This window comes from Martes martes (genome assembly GCF_963455335.1).
Source record: "Martes martes genome assembly, chromosome: 11".
NCBI lineage: Eukaryota > Metazoa > Chordata > Mammalia > Carnivora > Mustelidae > Martes > Martes martes.
The window spans coordinates 61276537-61292778 of NC_137899.1; the positions used below are offsets into that span (position 1 = coordinate 61276537).

Here is a 16242-nt window from a genome sequence, read left to right on the forward strand (position 1 = left end):
AACGGAACCGGGCAGCTGCCACCCGCTGCAGACAGAAGAGGAAGGTCTGGGTGATGTCACTGGAAAAGAAAGCAGAAGAACTCACCCAGACAAACATGCAGCTTCAGGTGCAGGCCACTGTCTCTTTTCTCGGACTCAAAGGCCCTGTGTACAGTTGGCATTTCCTGCCTCCCGGCGGGCACTTGTTGACCTAAGCAGTACTACCTCACATTCGCCCACAGAGCAACTGCACTTACTCCCCAAGATTTATTCACTCTGGGACCCTGTACAAAACATAAGTGTTCAGTTTTAACCCAACCTGTCTACAAAGCTCTGAGGAGGGAGAGCCTGCTCAGATGAGTTATAGGGCTGAGAGCACTGGCTTTGGTCGGACAGAGGTCCACACTCTTGTTCAGTAATTAGTTGTGTTTAACGTCCCTGGCCCTCAGTCTCCTCATCTATAAAATGGGAATCGTAGGGTCGTTGGGAGTCATAAGTGAACTCACATCTACAAAGCAGTTTTCCCGGTACCTAGCACATAATAAATCTTCAGCCCAACCGTAGTTCTTTATATTCACCAGGGAGAGGGTGGCTTTGATTCCCACTAGATTACCTCTGTTTGGGTTTCATGGAAGAAAGGAACATTTATAGTTGTTGTTTTGCTCTATAAGAAAAGACATGTTCCCATCTCATTTTTAAACTCAACAAGATTTGAATGTTGTGGGATTTTTCCCTTTCGTGGGTGGCTCAGTGGGGGGACATTTTTCCAACAAGGCCCCTTTAGGGAGCATTTGCGAGAAGGAGAGAAGTCTCGTACCAGGGCCTCTGTGGCAGACTTCATGCCATACAAATGATACGCCCCGGGAGTCTGTTCTCACACAAAAAGAAATGCCCCCTCCACCAGCAGAAAGAGAGCAACTAAATAGATTATGTGGCAAGCATGCCAGGAGGGCAGTAAAAGTTAGGGATTATAGCCTGGTGCTTCTAGGAGCAGAGAGAAAGTCTGAAGAGAGGAGGGAAGGGGGGAAAGATTGCCCCAAATAGGGAGGATGTGTACCTTAGTAGTTTGTAGGTCACCTTTCCCTTCCCCCACCTGGTTCTCTGTGTGTTCTTAGAACGGAACACTAGGGGCACCAAACCCCCAAAGCTTTTGCATATTCCATGCATTCAAAGTAAATGGCCTTGGAGCAGCCAACGTATAAACTGAAAATATATAAAGAAAGTTTGGTTTATGCATGGACTGCATATGGATGTTCACATTTTCCCCTAAATTTTTCATCCTTTTTGTGGTAGACATGAGAAAGAAACTGGGAAACATAAATAGCAGATATGGGAGAAGTACAATAGTAAGTCCTCCTAGTACCTTCTATGTGAATGAAGGTGGGGGCTGTGTCTTGTTTTATTGCCCTGTCCCCCTACTTCCTAACCCCTCTTTCTAGTACAGTGTCGAGCTAATTTGCTGAGTCCGTGTGTGTCTATCCTCAATATCTGCTTATTGAGTAAATGAAGGAGTTCCCCATCTCTGGAGTGTCCAAGCACTGGCCACCTGACCACTTGGCCAGGATGTGATTGAAAGGAGTCAAGCCACAGTGGGATGGCTGGACTCTAACACCTTGAAAGCCATGGCAGCTTGAAAAGCTTTAGTCCTAGCCACAGCCCCAGTGGTATGTGAGAAGCTTTTAGGTAGAAGATGGTAAGCACTTTAAACATGCAGAGTAATGTTTTTATTCATATGTGAATTGAAAAATGTAATTAGAACATCAGACCTTCAATTTCACAGATTCTCTTAGTAAGGGTGAGGCTAAAATATGAAATAATGAGTTAATTTGTACAAACACGTTAAGTCAATAAAAACTCTGGTGCATGTGGGTCTAGCAAATATTACAGCCACTGGCTCTGCAATGACCAAAGTGTGGGAATCCCTGGAATTTGCTACCAGTTCTGAGGTTTGCAAGAGGACCATGAAAACGGCCAAGATTGTGCCATTCTTGGAAATTGCCAATCTTGGCACTACTGAATTTGGGGCTTGATAATTCTCCATGGCATCCTGTTCAGGTAGATAGTAGTATCCTTGACCTCTACCCACTAAATATGAGTAGCACCCTCTACCCCTTCCCCAAGTTGTGACAACTGAGAAGTCTCCACACATTGTCAGATCTCCCCTGTGGGGGCAAAATCAGCCCTAGTGTTTTGAATGAAGGAGCCATAAATAGCCAGCTGGCACCTATCAGATGCCCACATATTTAAATCAGTTTTAACTAAAATGCATCCTTGCAGAAGTATTTCAGCATATTGACCGTGGTGTTGGAGCTTGAAAACAGAAAGAGGTCATAGCAGAGATTCAGGAGAAGTGAAGATGCTGGTCTACCTTGCGATCAGACATGTTCATGACTTGGCATATGCCTCTATGTCATTGCTCTTATAAAACACAGAAGGTAAATTTACCCTTTATGAGACCCAAATCCATTAATTTTTACCACTCTTTAGAACCATCCATGGCTAAGGAAAAGAAGATACTAGAATTCTAGGCCCCGAAAACCCAGGGGAAAAAGTTCTATTTGGGCCAGTCAACAGGCACCAGTGTTTTTGGTTGTTAAAGGACTGCCCAAGGAAGAGACAGTCTCTGAAAAGACTAAAATCTTTGTGTTTTCCAACCACTGCTTTGCTTCAGAGGGACGGAAACCACAGCCATTCCATGTTTTCGGTGATGCTCAGTGCTCCGCATCATGCCTTGTGATGCTGGAGAGGATACGCAGCTTCTGCTACCTTTGAATGACCCTTTCCCTCCTACTGGACCTTTGTCAAAAGAAAAAGGTGTCTCTCTTGAGGCTAGTCCAGTGAGCCAAATTTTAAGTAAACAGAAATGGAAGGTGCTAAGCAAACAAACTCTAGCCAAACGGAATATCCAAGGTCTGGATGGCCAGCTGCCACTTCTGGGTTGTTTTTCAGCACAGAACCTTTTAGCTGGGCTGCAGAGTTTCAGATTGGAAAAAATCAGACCTAAGAAAACAAAAATCAAACTCCCAGACTTCATTTCCTTGTCTCACAACAAATCTGTCCCCAAGAGGTCAACACAGGTATAGGAATTGAGGGAAATACTAGAAACCACCTGATCTGTCATTTTTGTATAGGGAAAAACTAAGGCCGGGGGTACATGAAGAGTCTTCCCGAAAGTCACAAAGACAGCAGCACATAGTAGGATGAGGACGCAAGCAAGTCTTCTCTTGACCCAACCCACAGCTCTAGGATCTTTCATTGTAGAGAATTCTTAAACAAAAAGAACCCACGTGCTTTTCTCTCTGACAGGGTAGCTAAGATCAGCTCTGAATTCATCATTGACTGATGTGGCCCTCAGTGGATTGTTTGTGTGCAGTAGACGATATGGAAATCATCTGGTCACCCATGGAAATAATTGCTTTTCTTTTTTAGTGCAAAGACACATGGCCTAAGTCGCTGCTGAAATTTTAGACACATGAGCCCAGGTTTGGGACTTGGCAAGAGAAGAGGCCAGATGGGAACTGTTGCCTTACAAATTGAAAGTCCTTTGTTTTAGCATGAAACAAACCTGGCCTCAGCTAATCTACAAAAAAGAAAAAAATAAGCGGGGAGGGGCTATATTATAGGGCCCATTTTGATAATTATTTTTTTGGCACAGACTACTGCTTTGCATCAAAAAGCATTCTGGGTTTCTCATATTAACAAAATGACATCCCCAAAGCCAAAAACTCCAAATGCAGCTATTAGGGACTTCTTGGAGTACTTGTTTAAAGTATGTTATTATGGTGTTGAATGTCTCTATAGGGGCGCTACTTCATCCCCCAGACAACCTTATGGATTAAAGAACAGATTAATCCAACCGAATCTAGCCTCCGACAGTCCCTGTCTCAACGGCTAACTGCTTTAGAGTAGCTAACCCACACAAGGTTCAAAAAGTGAAAAAACTGAAGGGCTGATTTCCATAGGGTAATTCATACCTGATTATTAATACTTGTTTTTTGTAAAGTACTTTTATATGAAGACCTAGAATAATTACTATAACCCACACAGGGGAGTGAAAAAAAAAAATTGGTGATTCGCCTCAATTCATCAAGCAAGGTAATTCATAGTAAGAAAGTGCCTCCGGAAGGCCTGGTTTTTATTTCCCTGCTAGAGCTGTAGGCAACATTTTATTTCTTTCATGCATTTTGAAACATTTGCTATCTGGTGGTTCTCTTCCAAAATGAATTCAAGGTGATTCTACTTGTGTTCCCTTGAAAAGGATTTTTATTTAAAATAGAGTCTGGCCTCTCCTGTATCAGTCATTGTGGAGATTTGAAGATGATTATGCGTGTACACAGCCCACAGTCCCCCCTGCTTTCTCTAGGGCAGTGATTCTGGACCTTTCTTAACCCAAAGTCTCCCTTGTGGAATCTGATGGAGGCTTGAGAGGCTCTCTCAACACTATGAACCCATACAAGGACACGAGGTTTTGTGCTACACAGAAACTGTAGATAGAGCTTTGGAATCTGCCCTGATAAGATTTGGAAGCACAGAAGGTATTGGAACTGGCTCCCTCAGGAAATGTGAGACTTGAAATACAAGCTAATCTGAGAATACCAAAAGTAGTTAACTAATGAATAAAAAATAAAGATCAAGTCCTTCATTCGATTATTAGGTAGCTAGCTTTCTCCATAAAAGGCAAAACAGAGACAGTCAAAGAATAAACAGCTATGTTGCCGGCAGGAACTAGGGAACTAGTCCCACCATCTTGCTTTAGGTCAGTCTGGTGTGGCCAATGGGGAGGCCAAACCGTGTTTTTCTGAAACCCCTGCTGAGAGCCCTTCTTCCTGCTGGAAGCTGCCCCATGAATTTCTGTTGCTTCTGTGGCCATTAGACTTTGATTTCCTCCTTATCAGCATCATAATCACGTGTCTGATCTAAACAGAGGTTGAGGGTTCTTCTTTATGGAGAATACTAATCAGCATTCATTTTCCAACCATAAGATAACTAACATAAATATTAACACATTATTTTAAGAAATATGTTCTTATTCACATATATCTTTAAACGATGATCAGTTATCACCGTAGTCTTCAGGTTCCTACACTTTTACAGACCCTCCAACTCGCAGGTTCTCAGTTCCTATACTTAAGAAGGACTAAAGTGCTTTGCTATCCGTAGACAAAAAGTGCCACTCGGGTCATCTATTTTGTATGGGGCTTTGGTTAGAGGCCAAGACACCACATATGCTGTTCATAGCAGTGATTGGTGCTGTTTTATTGTGGCCTCTCATGCAAGCAAAAGCTTTCTTATGAAACAACTTGGGGTGTGCCAAGTACTGTAGACAGTTAGCTCCTTGTGATTGTAGAAGCCCAAAGAACGGAATTGAACGTGTTTTTTTAAGGAAGGGGCCTTGAACACTTTGTGCCTGGGAAATCGAACAATGCCTAGAAAAGGTGGGACAGAGCAGGACATAGTTGGGGAAGAAATGGAGACTAAAATCGACCTCTCCAAGATGGCTGCCAGGTGCGATTTTTTTTTTTTCTAGAAGTGTAAGAAAGCAAGAGAATCTTGTTTTGTTTTATTTTACATACTTTACTTATTTGTTGTTTCCTAAGTTACAGAAGATTATGGGAGGATTTAGTAAAAATTGGAGCTTGACTCCATTTTCTAAGTAAACGATTGTCTGCATTATCTGCAGCAGAGATTAGGATGCAGTTGTGTCAGCGGTTGTGATTCTAGAAAAGTACTGTATCTATAATGTAAATGCAAATAATATGACATTTCATTTTGAGGCCAAAAAAATATATATACACATATATATATGTTATGTAATATATATATGTTTTCTTTTTCTCCACTTTCTTTTTTTTTTCTTTTTCTTTTTTATAATCAAAGTTCTTGGCTTGGGATATCTTTTTATTTATTTATCTGACAGACAGAGATCACAAGTAGGCAGAGAGGCAGGCAGAGAGAGAGGGGGAAGCAGGCTCCCTGCCAAGCAGGGAGCCCGATGCGGGGCTCAATCCCAGGACCCTGGGATCATGACCTGAGCCGAAGGCAGAGGCTTTAACCCACTGAGCCACCCAGGCGCCCCGTCTTTTTCTCCACTTTCATTTTGGTTTTGCTTATTTTGTTTTAAAGCTTTATTTATTTATTTACTTGCCAGAGAGAGAGCAAGCGAGCATGAGCAGGGGGAGGGGCAGAGGGAGAAGCAGGCTCCCCGCTGAGCAGGGAGCCTGATGCAGGACTTGATCCCAGGACTCTGGGATCATGACCTGAGCCGAACACAGACGCTTAACAACTGAGCCACCCAGGAGTCCCTGTTTTTTTAAACCAGGGGTTGACTTCTATTTAACAGTCTAAAAGTAACTTTCTTTTACACATACCATTTTAAGCAGAGGGAATCTGGGAAAAGCAAGGAAGGCTGTCTGAATTTAAATGGGCATGAAATCAAAGAGGAAAGAACTGGTATTTAAGGCTACAATAAGTTGTCTTATAAATAAAGTTGTCACACTGACCCCAGAATTGACAAGGGTCAATTTTGGTTTTGATAGGGCCCCTTACGGATCACACTCCTTTGGAGGTGGGAGATGTAATTCACCCTCCTGAATGTTTTTGGATTAAGAGCAATTAAGTGATTTATATGTCATTAATGCTAATTTCTCTGCTAGGCATTTTTATTTTGTAAAATTTGGAGAAGAAAAAAGCTTTCCTAGATTAGATTCTTACTATTTTGTTACTTATGTTACTCAACATTTGATTACTTATATTTTGCAAATGAATTTAGAAATGTGGGATAACCTTTAAAACAAGTTTCAAAAAAAATTTTTTTAATTAACTTGTAGAGTCCCAGACTTACTTTTTTAGGTGATAAATACATGCCTGAAAAAGCCAAGTTCATAATAAAAGTGTAGATACAACTTAATGACAGCAATGTTAAAACACCCTTTTTTGTGTGCATGTTTTTTTAAAGTCTCCCACATGTGGAGTACAATGTCTGGCAGGCACAAATGAACATTGGCCAGAGAGAGGGTAATATTTATCACAACTATAAATTTATGGGTTGTTTGAGATAGTGCTATGTTTACAGTTTACTTTTATCAAGTGGAAGCACCTTAGAACCAACCAATCTATTCTACATTCATATTTGTAGACAGTGGTGCCAAGTACATTATTCTACAAAGCTATGAATCGGTCTTTGTGAATTACTACATAAAGTGGAGATTTGAGGCACTTATCTAAGTAAATAAGAAACACACACACACAAAATCCACAACACCCTGTTATTGATGGTGGGAAAAGTTTATAGACTGAAATTAGCCAAACTAGTTAATGAACCAAACAAATTAATTTAATTGTAGCCAAAACTTCATTGCCCCTCGCCTTCCAGGGCTGACCTCATCTACCAGAAGAGGATCAACATTTGTTCCATGTGCTTCCATGCCTTCCACTAAGCAGGCGTCAGGCATGGATGTGCTCTGTTGAATTATAGCCCATTTGACAATTCTTTTGGGAAATCTGATGGTAGATGGGTTGGCTTATTCTGAAGACATTTCAGTCTGAAGCCACTAATTCTGCCACTCGGTGCTCCCCAACACATGTGCAACATTCACTTTCTTCACATATTGAATGTCAACCTGAGCTTATCAGTGTGAAGATGATTATTATGAATAGCTAAATTCAGTAATTGCTCAGTATGGGCTAGGCAATGTTCTCAGCATTTTGTATCTATTGTCTCATTCAATCCTTACAACAACTCAAAGAACTTTATTCTGGTTTGATCCCCAATTATAAACAAGGTCTCTGAAGTTCATCTGGCTTACGTTTCCTGCCTAGACTCACCCAGTAAGTGTCGAGTGAAGATTCCCACCTAAGTCACCTCGCTCCAGAGTCCATCACCTAAAGGGTATGCTCTGGACTTTTAATAGGATTCAGCTCTTGAGTTAAAATCTGGTCTTTTCAATAAGTCCCTGGTAAATGTGAGGACCAAATTAAAAGGAAGCTACACATTTTCAGGTGAATCCCATTAAATATTATCCTTTATGTCATTCAGACACAACAGAAAAGTTTGCCAATATCACTGTTGAAAGTGCATGGGGACTTGTATTCTCTGGTCCTTTCAAATATTTTTGATATATCTCTTTCCAGAATGAAGTGTCCATGTTGAAAAATGAGGTGGCACAGCTGAAACAGTTGTTGTTAACGCATAAAGACTGTCCAATAACAGCCATGCAGAAAGAATCACAAGGATATCTAAGTAAGTCATTGGCTTTACTTCTTTTCTTAGTGTCCAATTGTTTTGCCACTAATTTTGCATTGGATTTTATTGAAAGAGCAAAAGTAAAGTATAGATTGCACCAGGGGGATCCCTCTTTTCTGACCCCCTCCCCATGCCCACCACCTCCCAATACTTTCTGGCTAGAAATTTCCCTGGCATTTCACATCGTAAAATCCTATCAAATTCCAGTTCCGCAGCCAGCAGGAAAATAGCTTGCGGGAGCCCAACTACCAGTGGGCTAGCCGTCTTCCAGAGAAATCCAGGGGCTGGGTAGAGGCCTTGGGGGAATCACGTCCAATGCCTTAAGGTATGCTGCCTCTTATTCACTGGGCTGAAAAGCTAGTGACTTGGTCTTAGTTTTCCAATAAGTAAAGTGAATCCCTTTCTCTAGACCCCAGTTTCTGCATCTGGAATGTCAATAAGTTAAATGCTAGCTGAGTGGGGGATGGTGGGAGGAGCAGGGATTCATGGCTGAAGGTCAATTTATTTTCAAATAATTTTTTAGATTGAGCAACACAGATTCTCCCACCACATGTGAGTATTTTTCCACATTTGATATATGGATGGCTATTTGAAGATACAAACATGGGGAAGTTTACATCCCAAGACTCGAACACATGAAATCATGTTGCTGGTATAGAAAGCATGGCTTTGCTTGTAGCTATAAAGTGGGAAGGCATAGCTTTTGACTACAGTTTAAAATAAAGTTTTGAAATTAACGTCCAGGAGCAAATGTGTGAAACTCTTCTATCTCTAGTAAATGCGTAGTAATGTCTCCCTGAGTAGGCCACAGGTCCACCCAAGAAGAGCTATATTGGTGTGTGTGTGTGTGTGCTTTCTCCTAGGTCCAGAGAGCAGCCCTCCTGCCAGTCCCGTCCCAGCTTGCTCTCAGCAGCAGGTCATCCAACACAATACCATCACCACTTCCTCCGCTGTGAGCGAGGTGGTGGGAAGCTCCACCCTCAGTCAGCTTACCACTCACAGAACAGACCTGAATCCCATCCTTTAAAATCTGCCGGTGGGTCAGACCTTGCCTCCAAGAAGAGCTGTCGCATATCATGCGTCCTTTCTTTTAAGGGCATTTTTAGAATTAACTCAGACCTGGAAGACTCCTCAGCCCTTCAGAGACTGGCTTTCATTTTTATAGTTATTATGGAAATGTCGTCTTTTATACTTAGTTATATAAGAAAAAAAGGGAGTTATGCAATTAATTAATCTATCAGCTTGGGAAATGCTTTGGTGCTTTTCTCCAATTTTCTGGTACCAGTTAACTTGTTTATAAACTGAACTCTTTCTGTATATAGACACGGTTTCATTCTTATCAGTCCAACCCTTTGCCTGAAACATCGAACCTTGTTAAACCGCAGCTTTTAGCCAAAATGAGGCATAACCTAGATGTCACGTAAACGGATGCGAGGTAACTGGGTGGTGAGTCTCATGACATTGTAACACACGTTGAGTTTGTGCTGTGATGTCGCCAGAATTCCACATAAACACAGAGCCTTTTCCATAATTTTGTCTCTTCCTACAGAAAATCATAAGACCCACTGGTCCAAATAAAGCCGCGGAGCATCTCACCCCCCTCCACCTCCTCCCCTTGGTCCACTTCCTTGAATTATCCTCTGATTTCCTCCAATCTTCCTTTCTATTTCCACTTTTTCCCGGGCTCCCTGTGAACTCTTCATTTTCACTTTCTGCTGTTTTATGTTTCCCCCTTTAGAATTGCACGTAAAGAAGAAAATAATGCTTAAAGAGGAAAAAAAAGCAAATCTCAAAAATATGGATCTAGCCATTGCTTTCCTTGCCCGTGACCCACAGCTGGAGTTCATTCACCTCTTGCTTTTTACAAAATAGTAAGCAGGAGATGTTTAATGTGCCTGATTTAATGTTTTTAATAATCAGAGCAAATAAAAGGTGGCTTAGCCATAGGTGAGGCACTGTTGAATGCCAGCTGTGGAGACACCAGGGAAGGGAGCCTTGTAAGCCTCGATTGTGAAGGTCTAGATTATGATGCAGGCTATAACATCACACCCTCGAATTACAACTGGTTTATATGGCCTGTCTATAAGGTTGAAAATCCATATGCTATATAATAATTCAGAAGGGCTCTATTCACTACACATATTACATTGTTCAGTCATCAGCTGCTAATAGACGAAGATTTATTATTATTTTTTCTCTTAAGCCTATGGAACTGGCTTTGCTCTTCTGGTGGGTGAAAGTAGACGTACCACTGGAGGAACAAAGAGAAAGAGAAAACCTAACGTTTCCATAGGGGTGCTTTCAGCCCTCCCAGAACAGCCAAAGCCTTCTTTGGCTGCTGAAAGAATCCCATGGATGTGGCTACTCCACTCTTCTGAATAATTCTGATTTATATTTCCAACAACTTTCATCAACTTGCCTATTATGGAAAGTAGATAGTCCCGAACTACAGTTGTGCCTCCTTGAAACAAGCCATTCTACTGTGTCAATGTTTTAATATCACATCTCACAAGTAACAGGGACTAATGTTTCCCTCTAGCAGTCTAGACAGGTGCTGGTGTTTCATCTCCATTTGAATGCTTGACCTCCTAACACTAGAGAGTGAGTGTGTGTATGTGTGTGTGTGTGCACATGTGTGTATGTGTGTTCACGGGGTTTAAAATAATATTATTTTACAAAAGGTGTAGCTTTTATAAGCATTCGGGAAAGGGAAAGACATGTATGGGTGTGTGTCTATGTGTTTATCTCTCACTATAGCATAAGAATCTATTTTGGAGAAAAGAAATATGAGGGTCATGAAGCATGATTTTTATAACTAGTTTCAGTTTTATCGAAAAACTTACTTTTCAAATCAGTATTTATCAGCAATTTTTTTTAAATGTATGCAGTGCTTTCAAAAGAAAGTTTTGAGTGTCCAGAGAAACTCATGACTGGCTATGTGATCTAGAAATCCAAACAAAAGCAAAAACAAAACAAACACACACATACAAACAAACAAAAAAATTCTTTAAAGAAAAGAAAAAAATGCAAAGGATTTTCTATTATATTTTAGACAAACATACCTTTTTTTAAGTATTTTAAATACTGAATCCATAGTTGTTTTATTTCGCATCCCAGCAGTAACAGCTGAACAGTTGAACCTAACTGGCTTCCTAAGAAATATTTAAGATATATCTGTATTCTGATATTAAATTTAATTTTTTCAAAACTCCTTTCTAGGACCACGTATGTGTCTCTCTAAAAAAGAAAAAGAACTCATTGAAATCTTTGCTTGGGTTTTAAATTTTTTATGTTTTTCTTATTTTTTGTTTTAAGTAAACAAAAACTTTTCTTTACTGCATGCATAGCACTTAATGAAATGGATTTTTTAAAAATCCACGGGTAATATCAGAATGTCCAGGGAATGGGCTGTCACTAAAATTATGGTTTACTTTACTTCTGTTCCACCTCTTGATTGAATATTTAGTTGTTAAGCTGAAAGCCTCTGTAGTGAAGAACTTGCTTGAGTTTTCTTAATTCAGCAACTTGACAGTTTGACTGATGTGCATTATATAGAGCTCAATTATGTCTGTTTTTTATGCTAAGTAGGCAAACCAACCACACACACACACATTAGCAAACGGCCCTCAATGTACAATTAGAATAAACTGTCTTCTTGTTATATTTAGAGCCTTTAGGTATGTTCATTAGCAGTGTGGAAATACAGTAAAATGGAAGATGCCAGCTCGTTGTCAGAGTGTCTTGAAACCCTGAACAGAAAGGCTTGTTGGTCAAATCCACACTCAGCTTATCAATATTAAGTACTTCACTGGAAGGTCCAGCCTTCACCAGACCATGGAACAATCAGTCTGCCTGAAAAACCCCTCTGTGCCCTCCATTTTTTGCCAATCTGGGAAAACATCTTTTTTTCTGCCCCATTCTCCTCTCCCACTCAATTCCTGAGTCATCCGCCTGTATCTTCACCAAGCCAGTGTAATGACCTTCAGAGCACCCATCCTGAGGAAGGAAGGGCCCTGCAACACTGCCTCTCCTCATTCGTGTGTGGGTTTTTTTTATTGGCAGCATCTGCCTTTGAAGTCACTGCCAGCCTACCTGGAAATTTCTACAGTGCTTCCCTTGCCTTCTGTGATGGGACTTGACTTAGGTACCCCGATGGCATTTTTACCAGGTGATCCTAAATTGAAGCGTTCACACTGTATTTCTTCTTAAGTCATTTCCCAACATACGACGCCAGGACATAATAAATCCTAACTAAGGATGAACGTACTCATTTTAAAGTCTGTCTTAAGCTGATGTTTTCCCTTTATACCCCCATTCACCCCTCCCTACCTCCATGTTAGTGTGCACGAGTGCCAGTGTTCACATGGCCCGTGGGAGATGGCAGTTTCTGCGGTGTCACTGAATGAGCGGTGATAATTTGGGTGACTCACTTGGAGCAAAGGCTCTTTGGAGCCTAGCTGGTCAAAGAAATCAAATGCAGCACCTGTTCTGAACAGAGGGGTGTCAGTGATGGATGTACAGGGAGTTGGGTCGCTGTTACGTCAATTTTAGTGTGTCAGTTGAGTTTGCCATTAAAATCTGAAACCAGCTGCGGTGAAAGACCAGCCTTTGGCTGGAGAGTTTTAAGCATCAGTAACTGCTATCAAACTAGCCATCCAGTTAGGATAGAATGTGCTTCTTTTTGGTTAATAAAAACCATCGAAGAAAATATATTTGTATGTATGTGTGTATACAGTGGAATTCAAGGACCAAAGCAAAATTTGAACAGGAATCTATTAATTTAGAATTTTATAAGATATTTATTAATAAATGTTATTTTGAAACATTCCATTTGAACAGTATTCTTCTGTAGGATCTACTTGTTTTTAAAGTATTAGTTCATAATAAACTACTCTAGTTGTGTATATCTTCATTTTTCAGGGTTTCAAATGGCTATTCTCCATCATATGGTGGAAGTATTTTGCTTAGATCTCTGTGCATAGAAATTTCAAGGATTTTTATTGCTCTGTGAGTTATTTTTTAATCTATGTTCTGAACAGTTTTTTAAAACATTCTTTTTTTTTTTAATTCTTAAAGTAAGCTCTTTCCTTTAGGAAGCAGAGTTCGGCTAAAGGGAATCAGTAACTACAACTGGAACAGCTTTCTTATAAAAGTGTAGGAACAACTTCATCTCTGCTTCTCTCCACCCCACCCCGATTTCCTAGAATGCCTTGCACTATTCAGCTTCCTTAGTGCTCTCTTTGTCCAGTCCCAAACAATGTGCCGTAGCTTTAAGCCATTCAAGTTCCATTATGCGGTATATCTGAGAAGGAAAAGGAAACAACCCATTTAAATTTGAATAAAACTGTGCCTATGCGAACAGTAGCAATTTAGAGTCTCTCTTCTGCTTTTAAAATAATTTATATTTTAAAATTGCACTTTAGCTTTTTCGATCCCTGTTTCTCTGGTTCTTTCTCAAAGACCCTCCCTTTCCTCAGACTTGCCTTCTGCTCTCCTCTTTCCAACTCCCCACCCCTCCCCTCAGGCTCTGAGCTGCATCATTTAAAATACTTTACAGAATATTTGCACCAGGTACATGTGCGTGCGTTCCTTAGTATCCTAGCAAAGACATGTTCCTCGTGTCAGCCTAGATGAAGCCTGCTACGAGAAAACCAAGGAGAAGAGCCAGTTTATACTCTTTAACCCTTTATTCATAGCATGTTTAAAAAAAATGTTTTATTATGCAACAGATGTGAGGCAGCAGCTAAGCTATACTTAAGAATTTTCTATCTCATCCTCCAAACCAAAGTGTCCTGAATGAGCCAGGAGACTTACTCTTTTTGCACCACGGTGCATATGGACTGTGGTCCCAGCCGTCGTCTCTCTGAGGCTGCGGAAGTAGTAGTGGCCCTGTCTATTTCATTCCTGGGTCTCAAAAATACAATGTTGCCTTGTGACATAATTAGGGACAGCACCTGTGTTTTACAATGATAATCTGAGAAAGGACAAGAAGACGCTGAGCAATAAACTTACCAGTAAAATTCAATACCAAAACAAAGAAATGAAAACAAAAACAAAAACCCTAACTCATGATGTTGTGAAAGTGAAAAAGTGTATGTCCACTCAAAATATTTTACTATTTCTTGTGGAGTTTTTCAGTGATGTAATGCTTATAGCCAAATTGCTTAAAGAGTGTTTATATATTTTTTTCCTTATAAATTGTCTATTTTTTAAAAAAAAGAAACTATTTACCACAAGTTGAAGAGGGGGGTAAGGCCAAATTGCCAGCATTTGTTAAATGATTAATATTCTTAAGTGGCACTCTGATACGTTTCCAAGCTTATCATCAGAGGGGAATCAGTAACGATCAGCTCTTGTATTTCGACCAACTTATAATATGTAGCTCATTAGAAATCAGGATTTAGAAAGCTCTTCATAAGCCATTTAGAATTTCCTACCTTGAGTTTCATATTATAGAACTTTCTAGGATTTTTTGAAAAAGAGAATTATTTTAGCCTCAGGACTGAGAATGTGGAATCTGAATAAATTAGCTTTAAGTATATTGTTAAAATCTTATGCACAATAAGCTCATTAGACTCTAGTTGGCTCCTTTAGAATACGAATGCCATTGACAGGAGATAATGGAAGATATCAGCCATGCTGCAGTGGAGGGAGCTTCAGAGAAGGGGTCCTTCCCAACCAGCCAGCCAGTGGAAGAGAAGACCTACTCACCCTCTTTCCTTCTACATTCTGCTAAACACACCTGCCTCAGAGGAGTTCTGCGTTTTGAGGTTTGGTTTAGAGAAATGATAAGCTTGAAATCTTCTCCCTGGAGAGGACCTGGGGTTTAGGATCTTCTGAAAAGGCCCAGAAAAATGGCTCTGTTCAAACACAACATTCTAGGACAATTGGAATATAAATATTATCCAAAACTAGAACTTTAAAAAAAAAAAAAAAAGTTAAGCCTTGTGGAAAATAAGTGCTAACTAAGGAAGTCCCCCCCCCCCCAAAAAAAAGGTGCTGTCACTTTAAGTTCTGGACTGGGGGGTTGTTTGTAATTGTAAACAGCAAAGCATTTATGTTTGTCTGTCTATTTGTAAAGCAACCACCTTCCTTACTGGAAGGAGAAAAAAAAATTGGGAGTACATACATGTAAATACTTGCTACAGCATTTAATATGTTCAATTTTATGTTAAGCTTTTTGTTGCATCGTGAACACATTTATTGTTACCAATGGACAATGAGTTCATGAAGACTGTTCAACTAGGTCAGATTTTACATCTCTTTCGAGCAAGAGGAGACAAGATTTTGTGCATTTGTACAAATGTTAATAATATCACTGCAATTCCAATATAATAAAGCACTCAAATGCAAATAATACATGTAACTTTTGTATGATGAAATTTGGGTTTGGGGATAATGGTATCTGTTCTGCAGATAGTCTTGTTCCTGCCTTGTAAATCAAGGCTGGTCTTTCAGGGTCATGATTCTCTAGGAACAGAAGGAGGTGATATTTTCTCCTTCCTAGACCACCATCGTGCTCCCACTGCCTCTTCCATCCAACTTCCCAGCTGAGGCCACCAGTCTAACACATTCATAGTGGGTTGGCCCCACAACTAAACTTTGCTTTGGGGCCAACAGATTTTTAGCAGTCAAGAAGAACAGTCAGCATAAGTTCATGTTCAAGATGTCTAGGAGCCAAGAAACACATGCTGGCCGCTCAGGTAATCGAATCCTGGAGTTCTCTCCTTGGCTTCCAGAGAAGTCCTAACTAAGGTCTTAGCCCCTTTAGGTATGCACTCTTTGAGATAACTCCCTCCCTTCCTTCCCCTTCTACTTTCTTTCCCTCTGCTTCTTTCACTAAATGTTTTAGTCACTCTTCTCTTTCCCTTACATTCAATGTCTGATCCATCAGCGTGGCCAGAGTCGAACCACCATGGATCTCTGACTTTACTATTATAGCTTTGTCCAAATTACCAACACATCTCACCTGGATTATTGCAACACTCTCCTAACTGGCAGCCAGAGGGAACCTTTGAAAA

The 16242-nt window shown here is 40.4% G+C and overlaps 1 protein-coding gene across 1 annotated transcript in view; it reads left to right on the top strand.

The window, feature by feature from the left end:
• The window catches only part of CREB5 (cAMP responsive element binding protein 5), a gene marked incomplete at its 5' end in the record, with an annotated part of 335925 nt that extends 324751 nt beyond the window's left edge, over positions 1 to 11174 (top strand). The window contains 3 exon segments of the mRNA XM_080818726.1: positions 3 to 107; positions 8110 to 8218; positions 9085 to 11174. Of these exon segments, the coding sequence (XP_080674852.1) occupies positions 3 to 107; positions 8110 to 8218; positions 9085 to 9248 (378 nt within the window). The 3' untranslated portion in view covers positions 9249 to 11174.
• Positions 11175 to 16242: the final 5068 nt, after the last annotated feature.